Below are 19,405 nucleotides of genomic sequence, written 5' to 3' on the forward strand. Positions count from 1 at the left end.
GGACAGCAGTTCTAACAACAGAGTGAAGAGATGGAGAAAGGTTGTAAGAAAATAAATGGAAGAACATAATTAGGAAGGGAGAGATTCAAGGATACAAGTAAAATGATTTGCTACCTCCACCTGTTCATTTTGTTTCCCTTTTATTCCCCCCCCCCCCCCCCCCCCCCCCCCCCCCCCCCATCTACAGCATAATCCGACTTAGTGGTGTGTGTTTCACCTGAAAACTCAGCTAAATGATTATGCCAGAGTGAAATAAATTCTACATTGCACCGGGATGCTTGATGAGGATGTTGAGAATAATTTTGTTGATTGATACCGGTAATAGAAGTGTTACTGTCATGTAATCCCTGTGGCACATGTGGAAGCGGATCCCTGCAAGGCCATAATCAAATTTATTTTTTCTGTTTATAGGTAATGATGGTTTGTGCATAATGCAGGTTGTGGAGCAATCAGGTGGCTGATTTCATTGTACAGCCTGTGACAGATTGGGACAAAAATATTTTGTGTAAAGAAATTTAACAAGTCTTCACTATGTTTGATAAATGTATCGCCACTACAGAGGAATTTGTAGTATGTTCAATATGGGCTGTGCACTGTTATGTGTGACAGAATAACTGCCTTACTTACTGTGGTGCAATTCACAGATTAAAGGGGCTCTTTTTTATTTTCATAGTACCTCATGTGAGACAGCATAAATAATAGGGCAACATACTAATCAATCTTTTGGTGTGAGGTACACTTCAAGACCGCCTAAACCAAGACCAAGACAGACCGAGTCAAGACTAAGACAAAGTCGAGACGAGACCAAGACAGAGACCGAGACAAAAAAGTCTTTAAACTGCAGCCAGATGCTGCTTCGTTTACGGGTGTCAGGCATATTTATGTGTTTTTGCGATGCACTCGCACAGCCCTGCTCACCGCTGTCTACTGTCTCACTCACTTACTGAGAGGACAGACGGACTCTCCACTTGAGTGTCGCATCTCTCACCCTCTCTGTTTTTCACATAATGATAATATCCCATGTCCTCACATGTGATTGGCCACAATATGGAGGGATTGAAGTATAGCTGAGCCACTGTGTGAGAGCTGAGCAGCAAAAGGAAATTGAGTGGGGCTTTTGCGTATGACACATTATCGAACATTACGTTGTGTGTCATGGATACTGTTGACTCCAAATCTCCCGACCACTATATCGATCTGAGACATCAAGACCGAGACAGCGAGACCAAGACAAGACCGAAGTCCGTCAAGACCAACACAAGACCAAGACCACATAAAAGTGGCCTTGAGACCGATCTCGAGACCACTTTTACGTGACTTTACAAGACCGGTCTCGAGACATCCAACTCTAGTGTGAGGCGAAGAAAGAAGCCTGTAAAACCAATGCGTGACAACTTGATGGGGATAGATAACCATGACTTTGAATAAATAAATAATGGAACCAAATACATGTTTCTTAGGCATGTTACATTAGCTTTTAATAACCACATTGCCACTAAGGAATATTTTAACTTTACTGGACTGTTTCACGAGAAAAAGAGGGAACAAGGAAACTGTCATAAGGATATGGATAAACAACAACAGGGTTCTATGTTACAGTACTCTGTATTCACGGTTATTTCCTCAGTACTGATAATGTGTATAGATTGATTATGGAGTGACAGAGGCCTGTAAGTCTGATTCAGTGTTTTCTCACAAATGTCCTAATGCATACACTCAGGCCTGAGATCTTAGGCAACCGGCCAAAACAACATCCAGAGTCATCGCTTTCTTTAAAGTGAAGTGATCTTACTGAATATACTTATGGGCAGACATTCAATCTGCTTGCTTAAGCAACTAAAGACCATCTCAGTGATTGCTCGCTCAGTAATGCTGCCAAAGTCTTTGCATCCTTGGATGGACAATTAAATTAAGCTTTATAAGTAAATGAAGTTTTTTCTACTACCTGTGGGTAATTCATGTTATAGAAAAGCAGTTCAAAAGAAAGACCTGGGAAACAGTTTGTGTTTTAAACTTCAAACAGTCAAATGTTTATTAGTTTATTTCCACATAAATGTGCATTCTTACATTTAAGCTGCTCTAAACTTAAGAGGTATTTGCAGTGACTGATTGGAATTATATCTGTAAGTGAAACGAGCAATACAAGAGAACTTGACCTGTCAAATTGTCTTTGTTTATATAAATCTCTCTTTGGAAACAAATGATAAGCATTTCAGGTGTTTTCTTTATTAATTTATGCAGTATAATAAATATACTATTAACTTAGTTTTCCTGTTAGCCAAATTTTGGTTACTAATGTTGGCTAGTAATAATTTCTGCATTAGCAAACATTGTGACTAATGCTAACTGAATGCTCAGACCATGCCATTGGTCAGTTGCAATGTTGATCCTGGACCAATGATGATGTAGGAACAATACAAACACAGGGATATCAGATCATTCGTATGTATTTGTATGCTAGCAATAATTTCCACCTATACAGTCTATGAATGCCATTTGCTAAGCTGGCTAAAATAAGCTGGTAATGTAGCACTCCACACCCTGATCCAAAGTGGGTCAAAGGCATGCCAGGTAGGCTTTATGCCAGTGTGCCAACACATGAAAAGCCAGAACTACAGGCAAGACATTTCAGGCATTGCTGCAGTAGTATTTTCTTAGAGGATTTTTATTACATTCTAGAAAGCACTTCAACTTTGGTTGTAGGCTGATATATGTAAATCATTTTATAATACCATATTGTACCACTTCATTTATAAAGCACTTTTAGAAAACAACAAGAGGGCTGACCAAAAAGCAGAAAGGGTAAGAGATGCAGAAAAACAAAAGAGCTGTAGAAGTTAAACAATAAAATAGTACATAAAAAGTATCTCAGAATAACTGTTAATATCTCTCACTGGGTCAAAGGTCAGGGAATAAAACTGTTTTTTTTAAACAAAAAACCCCCCAAAAAGAGAGTGACAGAGTGAGAGTGATATATGGGTACAGCAGTTCAGACAGATAAAATGGAGCACAACTGTTAAGAGACTTTAAACAACTAAATGGATTTTAAAATGGATTTGTAAACAAACCGGATGCCAGTGAAGGAAAGCTAAAATTGGAGTGATGTGCTCTCGCTTGCACCAATACTTTGAGTGGCAGTTTTTTTTTGCACGAGCTCTAGGAGAGCAATACAAGACTGGCTAATTCAGATAAAAATTGCACTGCAGTAATAGAGATTAGACATTTTGAAAGCATGCCTTAATGTTTCAAGGTGAGTTTCGACATAAGACCCTTAATTTTTGACAGGAGCCTCAACTGGAAAAAGCAGGATATTAGCACCATACAAGGTAAGATAAAATGAGTTCTAATGCAGAGCCATCTTGAGGTTAAAGCTCGCTATTATTAAGCCCTTTTGACAGTATTTCCTGCCAGTTATTACAGACCGCAGTTCCTCTCAAAAACCGCAAACACACACACACACACACACACACACACACACACACACACACACACACACACACACACACACACACACACACACACACACACAGATACACACTTAATGCAAGTGAAACTCTTGCTGCAGGATGCTGCAGAAATCAAAGTCCCTCCCCTTGATTTTATGACTTGTGAGAGAGTGAGTTGGTGAGAGCGAGAGAGTAGAGGACGTAGAAGAGTGGTGATGCAGGGTATCCAGTCCTGTCCAGAGCTTGAATGACATTCTGAGGTTCAGTTCTTCACCATGCCACCATGAACATAAGCTCCACTCACTGTGAAAATGGCACAAATAGGAAATTCCTCCAGTCAGGTAAGGAACATAAATAATGATAAATGGAAAGTCTGAACTAAATGTATTTCTTTAAGATAAGTGGGATCTGTGAAGTGTAATAATGACTTCCTGTCCTGTCCAACCTCACGAGCACATGGATATGGTGTACATCTCCATTGAGACCACTATTGCTCTGGCCTCTGTGGTGGGGAATGTACTGGTGGTGCTGGTGGTGTATGAAAACCGGGCTCTCCGCAACGCAACCTTCTGCTTCATTGTGTCTCTGGCCATGGCTGACATCGCTGTGGGACTTTTGGTCATCCCTCTAGCTATTGTTATCAGTGTGGGATATTACACTCAGTTCTACACATGCCTCTTCCTGTCTTGCCTGATTCTGATGATCACCCAGAGCTCCATCTTTTCCCTACTGGCAATAGCCATCGACAGATATCTGCGAGTCAAAATTCCTACCAGGTGAGGAACTGATTTAAAAGCAGTTGTTTGTGTGTTTGTTTTTTTATTGTTATTTGTTTTATCTGAAAAGGTAAAAATAAATTAATTGGAATAAAGTAGTGAAAGTTGAGAATTACAGTATCAATGTAGTAAATCATGATCTGTTTACATTAAGAAGAACTCAATATTCATAGCAGAACACCATAGGAAACTGATGTCAGCATCCTCCTTGACCGATAAAGACTGCCTGATCCAGTCCATTGCAGCTTTCCTGTCCAAAATTAATCATGCAAATTAGTCATCCACTGATCTAGGTTCTGTACAATATTCATCCTACTTATAAGCATAAATTTATTTCACAAACATTTTAATTGATATCACATTATATAGCATGTGTCTTTTGAACTTGAACTAGCAGAACATATGGTGTTAATCTCTTTTTAATTGTCTTTAGAGTCAGAGAGCCTAATATGTGCTCAATCGAGTGAATTAGGTTCTCCATCTTCATGACTGATATACAGCACCATATATCTTTGCAAGGTTTAATGCAAATAAAAACCTTTTAAGCAAATTAAAATGTTCCTGTCTATGTAAACAACTGACAGAGGTAGCATTTTTATGAAAGCTGGCGGTCTACCACACAACATTTTTATATATCAGTTGGATCCTGATGTCAAGTGTCAGTTGTGAAAACTTTGAAAAATCTCAAAGGCTGACATTGGACCAATGAAACACTATAACTATAGTACTCATATGCGCATTTAGGTGAATCGGAAACCTGTCTTTTCTTTTTCATCATACTGCGCAGGTACAGCATCATAGTGACTAATGGGCGAGCGTTCGTGGCAATTTGTCTCTGTTGGATTCTTTCCTTCCTCACTGGATTGGTTCCGATGATTGGCTGGAATAACCGGGATACCGCAAACCGCAGCAACGCCAGTGAAATATGCTGCCAGTTCACCGCTGTTATAAGGATGGACTATATGGTGTACTTTAATTTCTTTGTCTGTGTGGCACCACCACTGCTGATAATGATCACTCTGTATGTGGAGATCTTTAGGGTCATACGGAAGCAACTTAACCGCCGTGCTGAGGCCACCTGTGATGGAGACAAGTACTTCCGGAAGGAGCTGAAACTAGCCAAATCGTTGGCCTTGGTGGTGTTTCTGTTTGCTTTGTGCTGGCTCCCAATACATATCATGAACTGCGTGACTTTATTTTGCCCAAATTGTATCAATCCGATAGCCTCAAAGGTAGGGATTTTCATGTCCCATGTAAACTCGGCTCTTAACCCGCTGGTTTATGCATTCAAGATGAAGCATTTCCGTGCCACACTCATCCAAATCATTCGCCGCTGCATGTTATGTAAACCCTTAGAAGCGACCGCATACCCTACAAGCACAGTAGTCCTAAATTAGAGAGTGAATTTAAGTGTAAAAAAAGGACTGCGATATTTCTGTTCTTGGTTTCCAGTGATGGTGTATCAACAATACTAATGGGATTACATGATATATGGAACTGATAAGGAAAATAAACCCATTAGCTGGAATAACACAGCACTTCACTGAGTCTTGGGAAACACCCATATCTTAACCATTTACATTTCTGTGAGTTTCATTAGAATAAACCAAGGTTGCAGTGAGAAAAACTGAAAGAAAATTATATCTTCATCAGTCTGGCATTTGATTTGTTTTGTTTTTGTTATTAAGTTCTTTCCTTACTGATTCATATTGAATTTTTTAATCATTGTAATGTGCTGTAGATAAACATCATAAATGATGCATTCAATATTTCATGCTCAGAATGCTTCAAAGTGGAAACAAGAGATGTATTTCCCATTTTAACAAAATACATTCTACTCAGTGAGATGTTGCAGGTATGTCTTAGACATCGCCAAAGTTATTATATTTCAAGGACATTATCCATGTTTGTGTGAAAGCCAGTGGCATTCCATAGTGGGCGAAATATTGCAATATGTGCCAAAGTGGTCGACTGACTTATAAATGAGATTAGATTCATTGCAAAGATTGAATTTGGAAAACCACGTACTAGATGCTTGATGAGTCACATGAACACAGTCAGAAGAGTGAAGAGATTTACTGGCATAATATCAATACAGAGTGCAGTTTGTTCTCTGGGTTTCACATAAACAGTTCAATATATGCTGAGATGAAAAGGCTCTGCCTTGAATGCAAATTAATCAATTCAGGCACTACACCAAATGAGACAAAAACTCTGCCAATATCAAAGCCTTTCAGCCATAAGTCTTTATCATAGGATGCAGGGACTTCCTCAGCGAATTCACATAGTTGAGGCCATATTTCACAAGCTGTGGCAGAATGGTGAAAAGGCTCTGGCGCATTTAAAGAAATTAACAACAGAGCATTATGCTCAAGTGATTTATTCCAACTCCAAGGCTAAAGCTTCTGCTAAAGCCGCATCGGTTCTGCATCGTCATCAGTTTGACCTCAGGACTACATCCACTCAGTACTTAATACATAAAAGCGGTATAATCCTTTTAGAATATTAAATGATTTTCCATTTGATATGCTCAGAACACCAGGCTTTGTGTTAAAACAATGGGGTTCAAAAAGGTATTTAATTATCGCTCAACATGTCAATATGTACTATATATTACCATCTCTAACCTTCATCCTCGCTGAGGGATTTGAAACTGCTGAGTGTGGTCTAATCCCCAGCACTCATCTTAGAGAAGCAGGTGCCGCATAACCAACCTGGCATTTACTGCCTTTGCACCACACAGCCCTGTGAGCACTGGCCTAACAATATCTACAGTAGAGAGGTAAAAGCATGGTGTAAGTAGGAAGTGTCTATCGTGACTTCATCACACAGAAACTGAAATCTTCGCAAGGTAAGACTATTTATATGTATATTTGGAGAAACATTTAAGGCTTCTACAAAACACTATCACTACATCAGTTTGCAAAATCATTTCTTACGTTTGCTTTTTTAACATTTTCAAGCAGCAACAGAATTTTGCATGCCCAACCAACTATAAGATGGCTGACACTCATAGAGAAGGAGAGGAACAAGGGGAAGAACAAGATCTAGAGGCTCCAGAAGAAGAGATGGATGACGAACATAATGCCTTGCTACACTTAAGCAAATACCGTGAAGCTCAGTTTGCAAAACCGTGGGAGCAGTGGACCTTCAGAGATAAAGCAAACTATTACATGGACCGCATCTTCCTTGGGCTTTTGGTCACTTTTTTGGTCATTTTTATTGGAGAATGTGGCTATAAAATCTGGTACTTGACAAACGTGAATGCGATTGTGGAGTTTGTTTCAGATTTGGTGGTCTTTTTGTTCGATTGGCTCTTCACGCAGGACAGACAGGAGCAGGTGGCTGAACTATAGGCTGCAATGAAAGGATTACTTGATTTTGTCTTTTTTTGTGTGTATTTTCTGCAATGTTTAAAACACAAAAGATCACTAGAGAATTTGTCTGCATCTTAGTAAGGAATTTTTGTAATATTACCAGTACCTGAGCACTATTTCTGATCATTTTTGATGGAAGTAAACATATTGAATGAGCTGTCTCACTGTCATGCACTTCAATGATTTGTACCATGTGGTTTTTCCCCCAAACCAACTATGTAATTAAAAAAATTATTAATTTCAGCTATGATTTATGAATGACAACTGCTATAACTATGTTAGTTTCTGTTACAGGCTAATTAATATGTTAATATATTTTAAAGTTGGAACATTGAAACATGCAGTGCAAATGCTTTGAAGAGTGCTGTAAAGCTGATTTAAAGGACTAATTTTTTAAGTGCCAATTCCTGTTTAATTCTCAATTTCCTTTACTCCTTAACATTTAGATGCATTTTATTAGATATCATGTTACATTTTTATTTATATATATTTAGAATTGATTTATATTTACTTATAAATATTAAATGTAGATATATGACTTAATTGTTACAAGCCAGTTAATTTACTATCCAATCTGTACATGGAAAGTGAATAATAATAACAACAATAGAATGTTTTTAGTGTATTTTTATGAAAGGTGTCATTCTGCTACAAAAATTTTCCACTAAATCATGTTATATATATATATATATATATATATATATATATATATATATATATATATATATATATATATATATATATATATATATATAAACTTATAATGGAGCGAATACAAATGTAACTTAATTGTTCGACTTCTTCACCAAAAATCAATAATAACATGGTTTCTTACTTGTAAAGTTACATTTATAGGTGTAAAATTTGGCAAATTATAAGAGTAAAGTTATAATAGCAACGACCCAGTGCACAAAAACGATTTTCTGTGTGCTGTTTTCCTGGAGATAAGCCACCTAAGTTGTTTGCACAATGGAAAATAATTTCACCAATATTTTCAACAATAAAAAGAAATTATTCTCAGTTGAGCACTTCCAGAATAAATGTACAGTGGTCTTTAGATCCGAAACTGCAGTTTAGACCAGCGTGTATTTAATATTGAAATTATAATAATTGTTACCGATTTATTTGGTCAGTGAGACGCTCGACTTCATTCTGTACCACATTACCCACAATCCAAGTCCAACAATGATTCTGACGTATACATCTGTCATCAAGCAGACCAATGAAATCGACGCACTCTATCTCATACAACCTCCGGTACCGCCTCTCTTCCTCTTCCGGATTTTCTAGCGTGACCGACGTTTCGTGTCTGTTTAGACTTAAAAGTAAGTCCAACTATCCGTCACATTATAGATGTTAGTTTGTATCTCCTTATGATTTTTTAAGGTGACCCGTGTTTGATGGTTGATTTTATTCGGCTACAAATGTGTCGTTGTTGCCTAAATTACTGTCAATAATGGAGGACTGCTACAGACAAACACTGGGCGCCATGCTGCCTCTGTCGGTCCCAACTGATGTATCCAGCTTACATGGTTCACACCAGCATAGAGGCTGTTACACCATGTGTTCTTGGCACTGAATACAAAGTCGAACAGCGACCTGCATATTTAGTATGGTGATTTTTGTCCGTGTGTAATGTTTAGTATTTTTATTTGTAAAACATCAGCTACACTACAGCTGAACTGCTAAACCTGGGTTCTCCGAACATATTTAAAGACTCAAAGTATAATCTTAAAAACACTAAAGAATCAAAATATTCTTATAGAACTACTAGTAGTTATACACTTCAGTTTTTTGCTTTATGAAAGTACTCATCGTTGTCCTTAAATAAATTCACCGAGGGTGCGTGCAGGCCCCCTAGTGGCAAACCTGGAGTATTTCTGAGTGTCAGACTACTCGATAAAAATACAATTTAGAAATCACCTTTTCCTGCTTTAAAAAAGAAAGGTGCTAATCTAACGTATTTTGGCCTTCCACTCAAAGGAATATTGCCAAGACTATGATTTATCATATTTTTAACCAGCTAGTACTGCACAAAATACACGTTTGCCATCATACGGGCAGCAAAAAAACGACATTTCTGTTGAGACATGTAGAAAAGACTTGCTTTAACTATATATGGACTATTCATGTTTGCATGCGTGGTCACCCACTACAGGCCTATTTTGAGAGAAAAGAAATACAGCTAAACTTACACTTTCTGAAATTGTTACCTGTTTATCTTCTAGTAATATAATTAGCAGCATCAATGCTCATTATACTCAAGTTCTCTAATCTCATGATTTCCCCCTTTTAATTACTTAATGTAAAAAATCATCAGGCCATCAAGATTAACTGTAACACAAACCGGAATATTGAGATGCTTTTCGAAATGAAATTTTCCAATTTACATTCGTAACTTGGCACACAGATTCTTCACTTCTGTTTCGTTATCACTACAGAATGCGTTACGTGGCCGCTTACCTCCTGGCTGTTCTCGGTGGAAACGCCAATCCTTCTGCCAAGGACATCAAGTCCATCTTGGACAGCGTGGGAATTGAGGCCGATGATGAACGCTTAAATAAGGTTTGTTGCTAAAACATTGAGCCTTTTCCTCTGAAAATGTGCCGTGGCTGAGTTGTCTCTTCTCTGCAGGTCATTAGTGAGCTCAATGGTAAAGACATCAATGAAGTTGTGAACTCAGGTAAAGGCCCTTCTTTGAAAATAACTGCAGAGGTCAAGATGATATACACTGGAGCTGGCTAACAGTTGTGTATCACTTTTTTCTTCCACAGGCCTCTCTAAGTTAGCCTCCGTACCAGCAGGCGGTGCCGTGGCGGCACCTGCTGCAGCTGCCGCTGGTGGAGGTGCTGGGGCTGCGCCTGCTGCTGGTACGTATATATTTATATATCTGTCATTAAAGAAGAAAATTAAAGCTTCTGCAAGTTTGGATGATAAATTTGTACTAACGCTGTAAAAGTTTAGCTGTGTGGGATCTCAGCGCTGGTAACTACTCTCTGTACTTATCTTTTCATTAAACAACATCTTGTTGTTTGCAGTGGAAGAGAAAAAGGAAGAGAAGAAAGAAGAATCGGAAGAGTCCGACGAAGATATGGGTTTTGGTCTCTTTGATTAATCTGCCTTCTCTGTGTTTAAAAAGCAATAAAAATGTAAAAGGTTTACACAAAATCACCTTTTCTTACTGTCCTTTAATTGATATTTATTTTAAATAACCCTTACCTAATTGTGACTGGGCAAAAGTAATCATTCACAAAGATATTACAGTTTAAGTGTCTGGGGCTTGACGCTAAAGCTTTTGTCTCATGTTAAAAATAGACAAGACTAGGAAACCAGTCATCATTAGGCAAACCAGACCTTCCGTGTGGTCTGTCTGTCGTATTGTTGGTAAGATAATTGAAACCACATAATGGTATGAGCAGTGAGGGACAGTCCATGAACCAGACCAGACCAAAATAATAAAAAAACAAGATTGAAACTGGTGTGTTTAAGGTTTAGGAAACACATAAATGACCTGTAACAACAATTCAGTCACAAGGAGAAAAAAAAAAACAGTATAGAAATTTGTAAAACGGGTCTTTTGGAACATGGAAAAAAATACCAATAAAGTGTTGATAGTATAAATTGTATAATTATCAATGCAGCCATACAGACACAATGATTCTTAATTTTTAAAATTACTGCAAGACTCATCAGAACAGGATCAATGGGAAGGGGGGAAGAAGTCAATCAGTAGATTGGTAATGTGCTTCAAACAACAGCTAGCATAATGTTCAGTGCTCTCAATAGTTATTTCTCATGGTAAAGACGTTTGATTGCCCAACAAGTTGAATAGTAATGCAGCTGGCATGGATGGACACCTTAGTGACCTGTCATTGATTACCTGTGTGGTTTCCCTGTCACAAGCCAAAACCCTGCAAGGGCATAAATTAGAAGTGAGTCATTAGTCACATCACAATATATCTTTTGCAATTGATTTTTTAAATTGCATGACAGCATAAATAGTCACTCAGCTGTGACCTGGATTTTTCCACTACCTGCCATCTTCCACAAACTGCTTTTGCCTTACATAAGATACCCGAATTAAGGTCAACGAAGTAAGCAACTTAATCTCTTAATGCTGCCTTTGAAATGACTAACTACGGTACTCAAAGAATTAACGCTGATGTGTGGGCTTACTTTGCTTCAAGTTTCACTAAATCGGATCTCAGTGGTTCATGTCATACACAACACTCATAACTGTTGTGTTCATCATGCAGTTCCATTTGTCTTTTTCTCGTTTTTTTTGTAGAGCACAGCACAAAATCACACGTGTTCATTATTTTTAGTAGGATACTGAGGCAGTCATAGTACTTCATAATAATTATATTGACTGTTGATTTCCATTTAATATTTGCTTATTCCAAATATATTAAAGTCTATCAAATGTATACAGATTCTTTATACACTTTGAATTGTCAATGTAAAGCTTTTTTTATTTATTGCAAAGCTGATGAAAACATACTTTATTTATAATTGCAGTAGTTTTAACAAGTCTGTTTTATTGTCAGGGTTGTACAGCTTTTAAAATATGTTGTTATATGTTAGTTGTAAAACACAAAGGTGTGGCTGACCCAAGGTCTTTTTATTGCTTCAGCTTGCATTCATCTGTTAGAACAGAGTTTCTAAGTTTTTGTCAACCTGCAGCTGCATACATTGTATGGACAAAAGTAGCGAGCCACTTGCACATTATACCTACACGAGCAACTCCCGTTACAGTACTATGCTGGAATTCGGTGAGCTCTTATTTCCACAGAAGTTTGGAAAGGTCTACCACATGGCTAGGAGCCTGATTTTATATAGCCGTGGCAATGGGATTGAAAACACCTGAATTCAAAGGTTAAGAGGTGTGGCCCATGTATGTCAGAAGCTGATGGCTTTATTTCTTGAAGCCTGCTTCCTAACAGGTATAAACAGAGATCTCTAGCCTCTCCTAAACAGGTTTGAGCAGGTATGTAATAGCCTAAGGCTGATGTTTGATTTGTTCTATTAGCTTCATTTTTCTGTTTCTCAGGTGGTGGAAGGATAATGAATTTTTTTTAATACTCTTCACAATAATTATTTTTCCAACAAATTAAGGGAGATGCAAGTCTTAATTTTTGCTGTTTTTATTGTCAAGTTGATCTTAAATTAAGCCAGCCTTTAGATATACATCAATTCTCAATGGAAAAAAATATAAACATCTTTTTAGTATTTAATATGAATGCCAGCATTCATGAAAAACAAACATCAGTCACATTTTAGAATACCAAAATATTCAAGAACCTTGCACCAAGTTGTTTAGCTTATACATAAAAAATTGCACTGATCTTTCACATTTTTACAAATTCATATACACAACTCAACCTAGCAAAGTGTCACAGTTTTTTAGTTTTGTGAAACCAGCTGTGTTTGTTAGTAGTTTACTTATATCTCAGTTGAACCTTAATGTGAAAGACAACACTCATGCACTCAAACAACATCCAAACAGTTTTCTCAGCAGTCGTTCTGTTGCGAATTTATAGTTTAACACGCACTCAAAAACAATATTAAGAAAACATAACATAGATTACAGCATGTGTCTCTTTGCAGGCTTAAAGCATTTCTTAGCTAGCCCCTTTGTAAAAAGGAACTCAGGTGTGCAATGCATCCTTAACCACATCTACAGTGCTAAGAGGGGTTGTCAAAATTTAATGTGCAGCTATGTTTCTGCTTGGCTGCTTCTCAGTCATCACTGTCAGACCATGGATGATCTGTGCATGCCTGTAAGAGAACATAAGATTTTAAATAAAACAAACTTTTTCAATGTCATTTTTAAAAATAAACAATATCGTACGCTATATTTAGCATCTTTTTTAGGGATATACATTCAAATATTGAAGCAAGGGAACATTTGCATTCCCATTTTAATCAATAATTAACTGATAACATCGTTTCATTATTATGAGAACAACACATGAAAGCTGTTTCTTTCTAATGTTTACTCTCTTTGCTTTATCCCTCTCCATTTCATCTGATCCTTACCTGTCTGTATTCAAATCGGTCCTGTAGATAACGGTTTCCCAGACCAGTAATGTGGCCTACATTCTGTTTGGAGAGTCCGGCTATCCTGGCCGTGAAGTCGAGTGTGAAAGCCAGTTTGACCAGCTCAGGTGCTGTTGGTAAGACAGTTGGAGGTTTTTGGGTCGATGAACCTTCTTTCTCAACATATGCATCAGCAAGCTTTTGGAAGGAAGAGTATGTCATCTGCTGAAAGAAGTAGCTCAGGGTGGGGTTATCTTTCATCTGTAAGACATAAGGAGAAGAGGAGGTCTGTTAATACAATCTGCTTTTGATTTACTAAAATAAACGTGAAGTCAACAGCTACTGAACAGTTATACAAAATGGGATAAAAAGCTAATTACAATTTAATAGAGTGCAAGGCTATCTTATCAGGAAGCCTAAATAATCATTAGCTGTAGCTGAGAGAACAGAAAGCTTTTAGTCTGATTCATGATGGGTCCAACTAATGATCATTTACATTATTGATTAGCAACCCATTTATTTTCTCTTTGTACTGATTGTTTGGTCTATAAAATGTCAGAAAATTAAAAATGCTCATAGCTCAAATGTGGATAATATCTCTAAAGGCCATATTTACATGTGCAAATGTTTTTGAAATATACCAAAAACAATTTATGATCCAATAATACAAAGAAAAGCAGCAAATCCTCAGACTTATGAAGCTGTCGTCATGAAATCTTTAGTATTTATGCCTGATCACATTTCTAAATAGTTTGTATTGCCAAATGCAGCCATACTTATTTAATGTGTGAACCTGTTGTATGAAAAAACAAAAAACTAACTGTAGTTTCAAAACACGCTGACATGCTGCTAAGTAGAACTTTGCATATTTAACTTTACACCTCTTCCTGTTCTCATGTAGGCCTCGTTTACTACTATTCTTATTGTAAAAACAGAAAACATGCAGGAGTAAATGCCCATGACAAATTCACAAAAACCCATTAAGTATTGCAGACAAACACAGGAACTTGAACATGAATTTGTGAAGGAGTTTGTACTTTTTCACTGGAGTTGGTAATGGTTATCTTTATAATAATTTGAGATTTATTAGTTAGCTTTTGTTTTCTGTTAAAACACATTTTATCTGTGTAATTAAAAACAATTTAAATTCAAGGCATTATATACAGGCCGACTATTTCACATAAAGTATTTCAATATTTGTAATTTTCCAAGACTGACAGTTAATACCAACCTTGACATCTATGGCATCACCCTGTTCCTTCATCAGAGCAATGATCCTGTTAATTACTTCCTCTGAGACCAAACAGAAAGATGAAGTGTAATTAATGCTCTGAGCAGTTCACAACATTGTTCACACCACAGTCTGCTACATGTAACAATGTGGGTTTAAGTGTATGGTATAGTTACATTTTTAGCACAAACCTTCCATTTGGTTTAGGAGTTGTTTTACTTTTCTTTCATCAAATTTGTTGCCAATACTGAAGTATTTTCAGACTGACATGTACATGACTTAAATTTAGAGAACTAAACAGTTTCTTACCATCTGAAAGTGGTGCAACCTCTTCTTTTTCTTTGACCTCATGGACAATTTTTTCCAGTTCCTCTGACACCTTCTCATAATAAGAGTATGTTGGTGTTACACTGACAACAGCTGCAAAATGAAGATTTGGTTATTTTTAAATGTGTATTTTTTTGTATTCCAGTGATTTGGCTTACTATAAAAATGTAAAAAATAACATTGATTATTAACTAAGGTCAGTTCTCCCACAGACATACCTTCAACTCCAGTGATGTCAGCAGGTTTGTTTGGTTTTGTCAGAGATGGCTGCCTTTTTGAGAATCTTCTTCTTAGGGACTTTTTTCTTGTTGACTTCTTTGGTAAAGTGACTGGTGTAATGGGCAAGCAGTTAGTTACTGTCTCAGAGGACTTGGACTTGTCTGGTGGACTGTCCTGCTCATCGTCTTTATCCTCATTGTCCTTCCGGGTGAAAAAGCCAATTATATTTTTCCAAAATGAGGTTTTCTTGATCTTCTTTGATTTTTTTGTCGGTTTCTCTGGTTCTTCGGGACATTTCTCGGTTTGGTTTGGTACATGTTCGACCGGAGAGAACGTATCAATTTCTTTGCCATCCACATTCTCAAGTGAAGGGGCCAAGTGAAGGGAGGGGTCGCTGGAATGATGTCTTTGTCTTTTTGGCACTGTCACCCATTTTTCTTTCCTCCCAGCCACTTTAAGCCCATGAGTGCCATCATTTAGGCTGAGGCTACGTTTTACGTATACCTCCAGGAGACGGACTGTATCCTTGGGAGGCACGGAAATCAACTGGCTGTGTGGAGGCCTTTGTTTTTCTTTCTCTGTTTCCATATTGGACTCTGAAAGGTGAAACACAACACCACATATACAACACATCCTTAACACTTTTGAAGGATACGATTTCAATCCAAATGACCTGACAATGGATGGTATCATCTTCTTAATTGTAACAAACAAAACAAAACTGAACAATACTGAGAAAAATGTAAACATTTGTAACAATTTTAGACCTTCAAATTAATAAATGTAGCAAGAAAGTAGTCGGCACAATAATCATTAATTTCAACTAAGATGGCAAATATTTTTTTTAGTCTGTTGTTAAATTGGAATAAATAATAGTAGGTAGCTCCATATAACCCGTATGGAGATATTTAACTTCCCTTATCTGAACAACAGCACAACCGAAAGCTAAACAGAAAAACAAATACGAATCTGGGACTTTCTGAAAACAGGTTGCTATTAAGTGTTCGTTAAATGTTTTACTTTAAACTACAAGCGGTAAAATTGTAGAGGCGGATTATACCATTAACAAGTTGGAGGAAGAAGAAAGACTGCAAAACAACAAGAAACGCATTAGTACCATTAGCAGTAGGCCAAAATGTAGACTCACCTTCACACACCGCAAATATCTTAAATCTGTGCAAGGATCTGTGCAAGTCTGGCTACCACCACTCACGGTTCTTTATAAAAAGTTATACGCTCCAAAGTCCGGCTGCCTGCTCAAAAACCCTCCTCCTAACTCCTTCGCAGAGTGGGCGGGAAGCTGGGAAAACACCACCTGTCTTCCTGCTTGCATTCGTGTCCAAAGTAGACGTCAGACTCAACGCGTGTTTACAGTTTCACCCTCGCCCTCGGTTCTGCTGTAAAACAATATATCCACCGGGTGCTTTGGCCGATTTTTACAGGAAGACATTTTGCTTCCTTTCAGCGGCTGCATTTAGAGGAAGCAGTACAAAACACGACGTTTTTTAAAATGACGTAATCATAGTGATTGTTTTTGGTTATATTTAGGTCATTCAACCACTCTTGCGCGTGTTTTTCTTGATTTGTGATAATATGTGGCTGTCTCTTTATGTATTCTAATACAGATGTCTTGGAAAAGTAATCACGAAACTACTTGTATTATAATAATGATATTATTATTATGATTAGCAATAGTAGTAGTAGTAGAGTAATAACATTGTTCTCATTTATTTTCCATTATGTCTTTAGTCCTGTGGTGGGATTCGTTTCCAAGGAAACTACTTAACTAACAATCTTAACTGTACTGTTTACTTTCCACTCACTTTTTAAAGAATATATTACAAATGTTCCAGAATTTATTTTTTGTTGTTATAGTTTAAAACCGAGCACCTCTAACATTTCACTTGGATTGCACCATTTGCTTTAATTTACTTTCATTAAAACCTTTATTCCCCAAAACTGACTGGATGCTCTTGTGACAACATATGATAACACAGTTCCCAGGATTTTGTAATCACAACTTTTCCCTTGCAGTTTTCCAAGCATAGAGCACTGTTATGCATTGCGGTGAAGTATTTCCAGGAAGTGGTTGTGATCAGACAAACTATTTTTGTTTAATTGTAAAACATGCCTATCCCTTATTTATGTGCTTACTTATCAACAGTCTTTCTGTCTGCAGCTGACTCTTATCAGTAGTCTGTTATCTGGCTGATTTACTGGAAGTCCATAGAAGGTGCAACGTTAAGGCATGTTAGTGGCAGATACACAACAGGAGACAGTAGTTTAATAATCTTTCAGTGATTAATTGCCCCATAGATTCCTTCATTTGATCTTATAATAGAAGAAAAGGTTTCAAACCACATAATATATCAATTTAATTTGTGCAAGTTTTTGAGTTTCTCTATACTGAAGCATAGTCCATTCTGTGTCCTACAACAATCACATACCTGTGCTTTACTGGTATGGTGGTCTAGGTTATAGAGCTCAGTTTCTGTTGAAAGTAATTTAGAGAGTTGTTATTTAACTTTATGGTAATTTTGCAGGCTGCTGATAACCTTACTGAATTTTCTCTTTGTATAGGCGGCTAAAGATTAACAGAATCCCAAACTGGAGCCTCTCATGCCGGTAAGCTACATCATGTTTTATGAGCCTTTAGTTCATCAGTGTGTTATTACATAATCTGAACAACAGGAAACAAATTCACACAAAAGTTATGGATACCATTGTGGTACATAGAGTCACCATGTGCATGAATGTCATGGCAATTTTGCAGGTTGTTCTTTGTCCAGGGTGGAATGATTGATACATTTATACAGTTTGTAGTACCAAAGTGAAGCCACTGGGTGTCCCTCTTAAAACATGTTCTGGAGGCTTTCACTGTCAAACAAGCATTTACATTATTTCCCTGCAGGCCATAAGCCATAGAGTAGTTTACTTTTCTTATAAGTATTTAATCTCAATACACATATGTAAGTATGTATTTTTGTATTCATACATTTCATGCTATTCCATGCTGCAGCACAAATTTAGTCACAAATAGTATGCTTGACTATACTATATTTATTTGATGCTGTTTTCACTTGTTACCTTTACAGATTAAGGTTTGTTTTTTGTTTTGTTTTCTTTAATGATAAATTTGACTATATTTTTGCATTCAAAAATATGGTAAGCCTACATAATTTGTTGTTCCACAGTATACAAAATAGTTTCACTTTTGGTATCCACATGTTTGCGTAACATTTTCAGTTCCACAGAACTGTGCCTTTATGATTGCATCATTTCCAGTAATTTTTCACAAACAGACTGCATCAGATCCCTAACCCGACTTTATGAAAAACCTTGGCTGTTGCAGATGTGCAAAGCACCTTGTGGTCTTCAAGGCAATGCATTACTGTCTGGCCCCACATGATACTTCAGGTCACCTTTTTCATTTTTCATGGGTCTTAAGCTGGACAAATGTGAGACTCACATTTCGTCCCACAAGATCTGGTCATTGACCTCCAGGGCTGACGCAGTGCAGTGGAGCAGCCACAGCGCGTTTACCTGCTGTAAATCTTTATCTGTTTGAATAATTACTCATCCTCTGTCTAGGGACTCTCCAGTCTTAAAATGATAGATGAGTATTACCCAGGTAATGCAGAGCTGTGCTAACAAAACACATATAAACAGATACTAGGGCATACAGTGAATACATTAATGTCTCTAGCCAATAATACTGCTGTACAATACACCCTAGAGGCTTTTTGATTAAATGGTGTAATAGCGTATATGATGCATTGAAAGCTAGCCACCAGAAAATGAAACTGAGTTATGTAAGTTCATCATCATGTCATTTAACAACTTAAGAGGTTTCTGAAACAAAGTCCTTATACTTTTAATGCTGAATCAGAAAGGAAATACAAGCAGGAATCTGTTAATGTGTAACATAGTTTCACATTTATTGTAGATGTTAAAGAGGAAGGAAATCCAGTTCACTTAAGACATAAATCT

At 37.2% G+C, this 19,405-nt stretch overlaps 3 protein-coding genes across 5 annotated transcripts; 2 read left to right on the forward strand and 1 right to left on the reverse strand.

The window, feature by feature from the left end:
* The first annotated feature begins 214 nt into the window (after positions 1 to 214).
* LOC146574916 (adenosine receptor A1-like) lies at positions 215 to 7,846 on the forward strand. Of its 2 annotated transcripts, XM_085274991.1 has the most exons (4): positions 215 to 3,787; positions 3,900 to 4,222; positions 5,010 to 7,073; positions 7,189 to 7,846. In XM_085274991.1, the coding sequence occupies exons 1-3, from the start codon at positions 3,758 to 3,760 to the stop codon at positions 5,617 to 5,619; spliced, it is 963 nt and encodes a 320-aa protein (XP_085131117.1). In that variant the 5' UTR covers positions 215 to 3,757; the 3' UTR covers positions 5,620 to 7,073; positions 7,189 to 7,846. The 2 variants fall into 2 exon arrangements, with proteins under 2 accessions (XP_085131117.1, XP_085131118.1); XM_085274992.1 differs by having other exon boundaries at positions 215 to 4,222; positions 7,186 to 7,846.
* Positions 7,847 to 8,807: 961 nt separating this feature from the next.
* rplp2a (ribosomal protein, large P2a) lies at positions 8,808 to 10,767 on the forward strand. Its single transcript, XM_085274996.1, has 5 exons — positions 8,808 to 8,924; positions 10,041 to 10,164; positions 10,234 to 10,282; positions 10,374 to 10,469; positions 10,638 to 10,767. Exons 2-5 carry the CDS (start codon positions 10,042 to 10,044, stop codon positions 10,712 to 10,714), a joined length of 345 nt encoding a protein of 114 aa, XP_085131122.1. The 5' UTR covers positions 8,808 to 8,924; position 10,041; the 3' UTR covers positions 10,715 to 10,767.
* A 1,808-nt stretch (positions 10,768 to 12,575) lies between these two features.
* Positions 12,576 to 16,901, reverse strand: LOC146574918 (uncharacterized). 2 transcript variants are annotated; one of them, XM_085274994.1, is made up of 6 exons: positions 16,563 to 16,900; positions 15,415 to 16,011; positions 15,179 to 15,289; positions 14,870 to 14,931; positions 13,639 to 13,899; positions 12,592 to 13,377 (listed from the first exon to the last, which is right to left on the reverse strand). In XM_085274994.1, the coding sequence occupies exons 2-6, from the start codon at positions 16,001 to 16,003 to the stop codon at positions 13,339 to 13,341; spliced, it is 1,062 nt and encodes a 353-aa protein (XP_085131120.1). In that variant the 5' UTR covers positions 16,004 to 16,011; positions 16,563 to 16,900; the 3' UTR covers positions 12,592 to 13,338. The 2 variants fall into 2 exon arrangements, with proteins under 2 accessions (XP_085131119.1, XP_085131120.1); XM_085274993.1 differs by having other exon boundaries at positions 12,576 to 13,377; positions 15,415 to 16,901.
* Between the last annotated feature and the right edge of the window lie 2,504 nt (positions 16,902 to 19,405).

The sequence above is a fragment of the Mchenga conophoros genome, linkage group LG5 (assembly GCF_057382185.1).
Source record: "Mchenga conophoros isolate Kocher_MC1m ecotype Shallow Benthic linkage group LG5, M_conophoros_male_GT1.1, whole genome shotgun sequence".
NCBI lineage: Eukaryota > Metazoa > Chordata > Actinopteri > Cichliformes > Cichlidae > Mchenga > Mchenga conophoros.

Coding starts and splice junctions, on each gene's coding strand:
- LOC146574916 (XM_085274992.1), top strand. CDS start 3,870: ATGACTTCCTGTCCTGTCCAACCTCACGAGCACATGGATATGGTGTAC. Junction 4,223..5,009: donor CGAGTCAAAATTCCTACCAG/GTGAGGAACTGA, acceptor CATACTGCGCAG/GTACAGCATCATAGTGACTA.
- rplp2a (XM_085274996.1), top strand. CDS start 10,042: ATGCGTTACGTGGCCGCTTACCTCCTGGCTGTTCTCGGTGGAAACGCC. Junction 10,283..10,373: donor CAATGAAGTTGTGAACTCAG/GTAAAGGCCCTT, acceptor TTTCTTCCACAG/GCCTCTCTAAGTTAGCCTCC. Junction 10,470..10,637: donor TGGGGCTGCGCCTGCTGCTG/GTACGTATATAT, acceptor TGTTGTTTGCAG/TGGAAGAGAAAAAGGAAGAG.
- LOC146574918 (XM_085274993.1), bottom strand. CDS start 16,165: ATGTTTACATTTTTCTCAGTATTGTTCAGTTTTGTTTTGTTTGTTACA. Junction 14,932..15,178: donor GGTTGCACCACTTTCAGATG/GTAAGAAACTGT, acceptor GTTTGGTCTCAG/AGGAAGTAATTAACAGGATC. Junction 13,900..14,869: donor GTGATGCCATAGATGTCAAG/GTTGGTATTAAC, acceptor TATGTCTTACAG/ATGAAAGATAACCCCACCCT.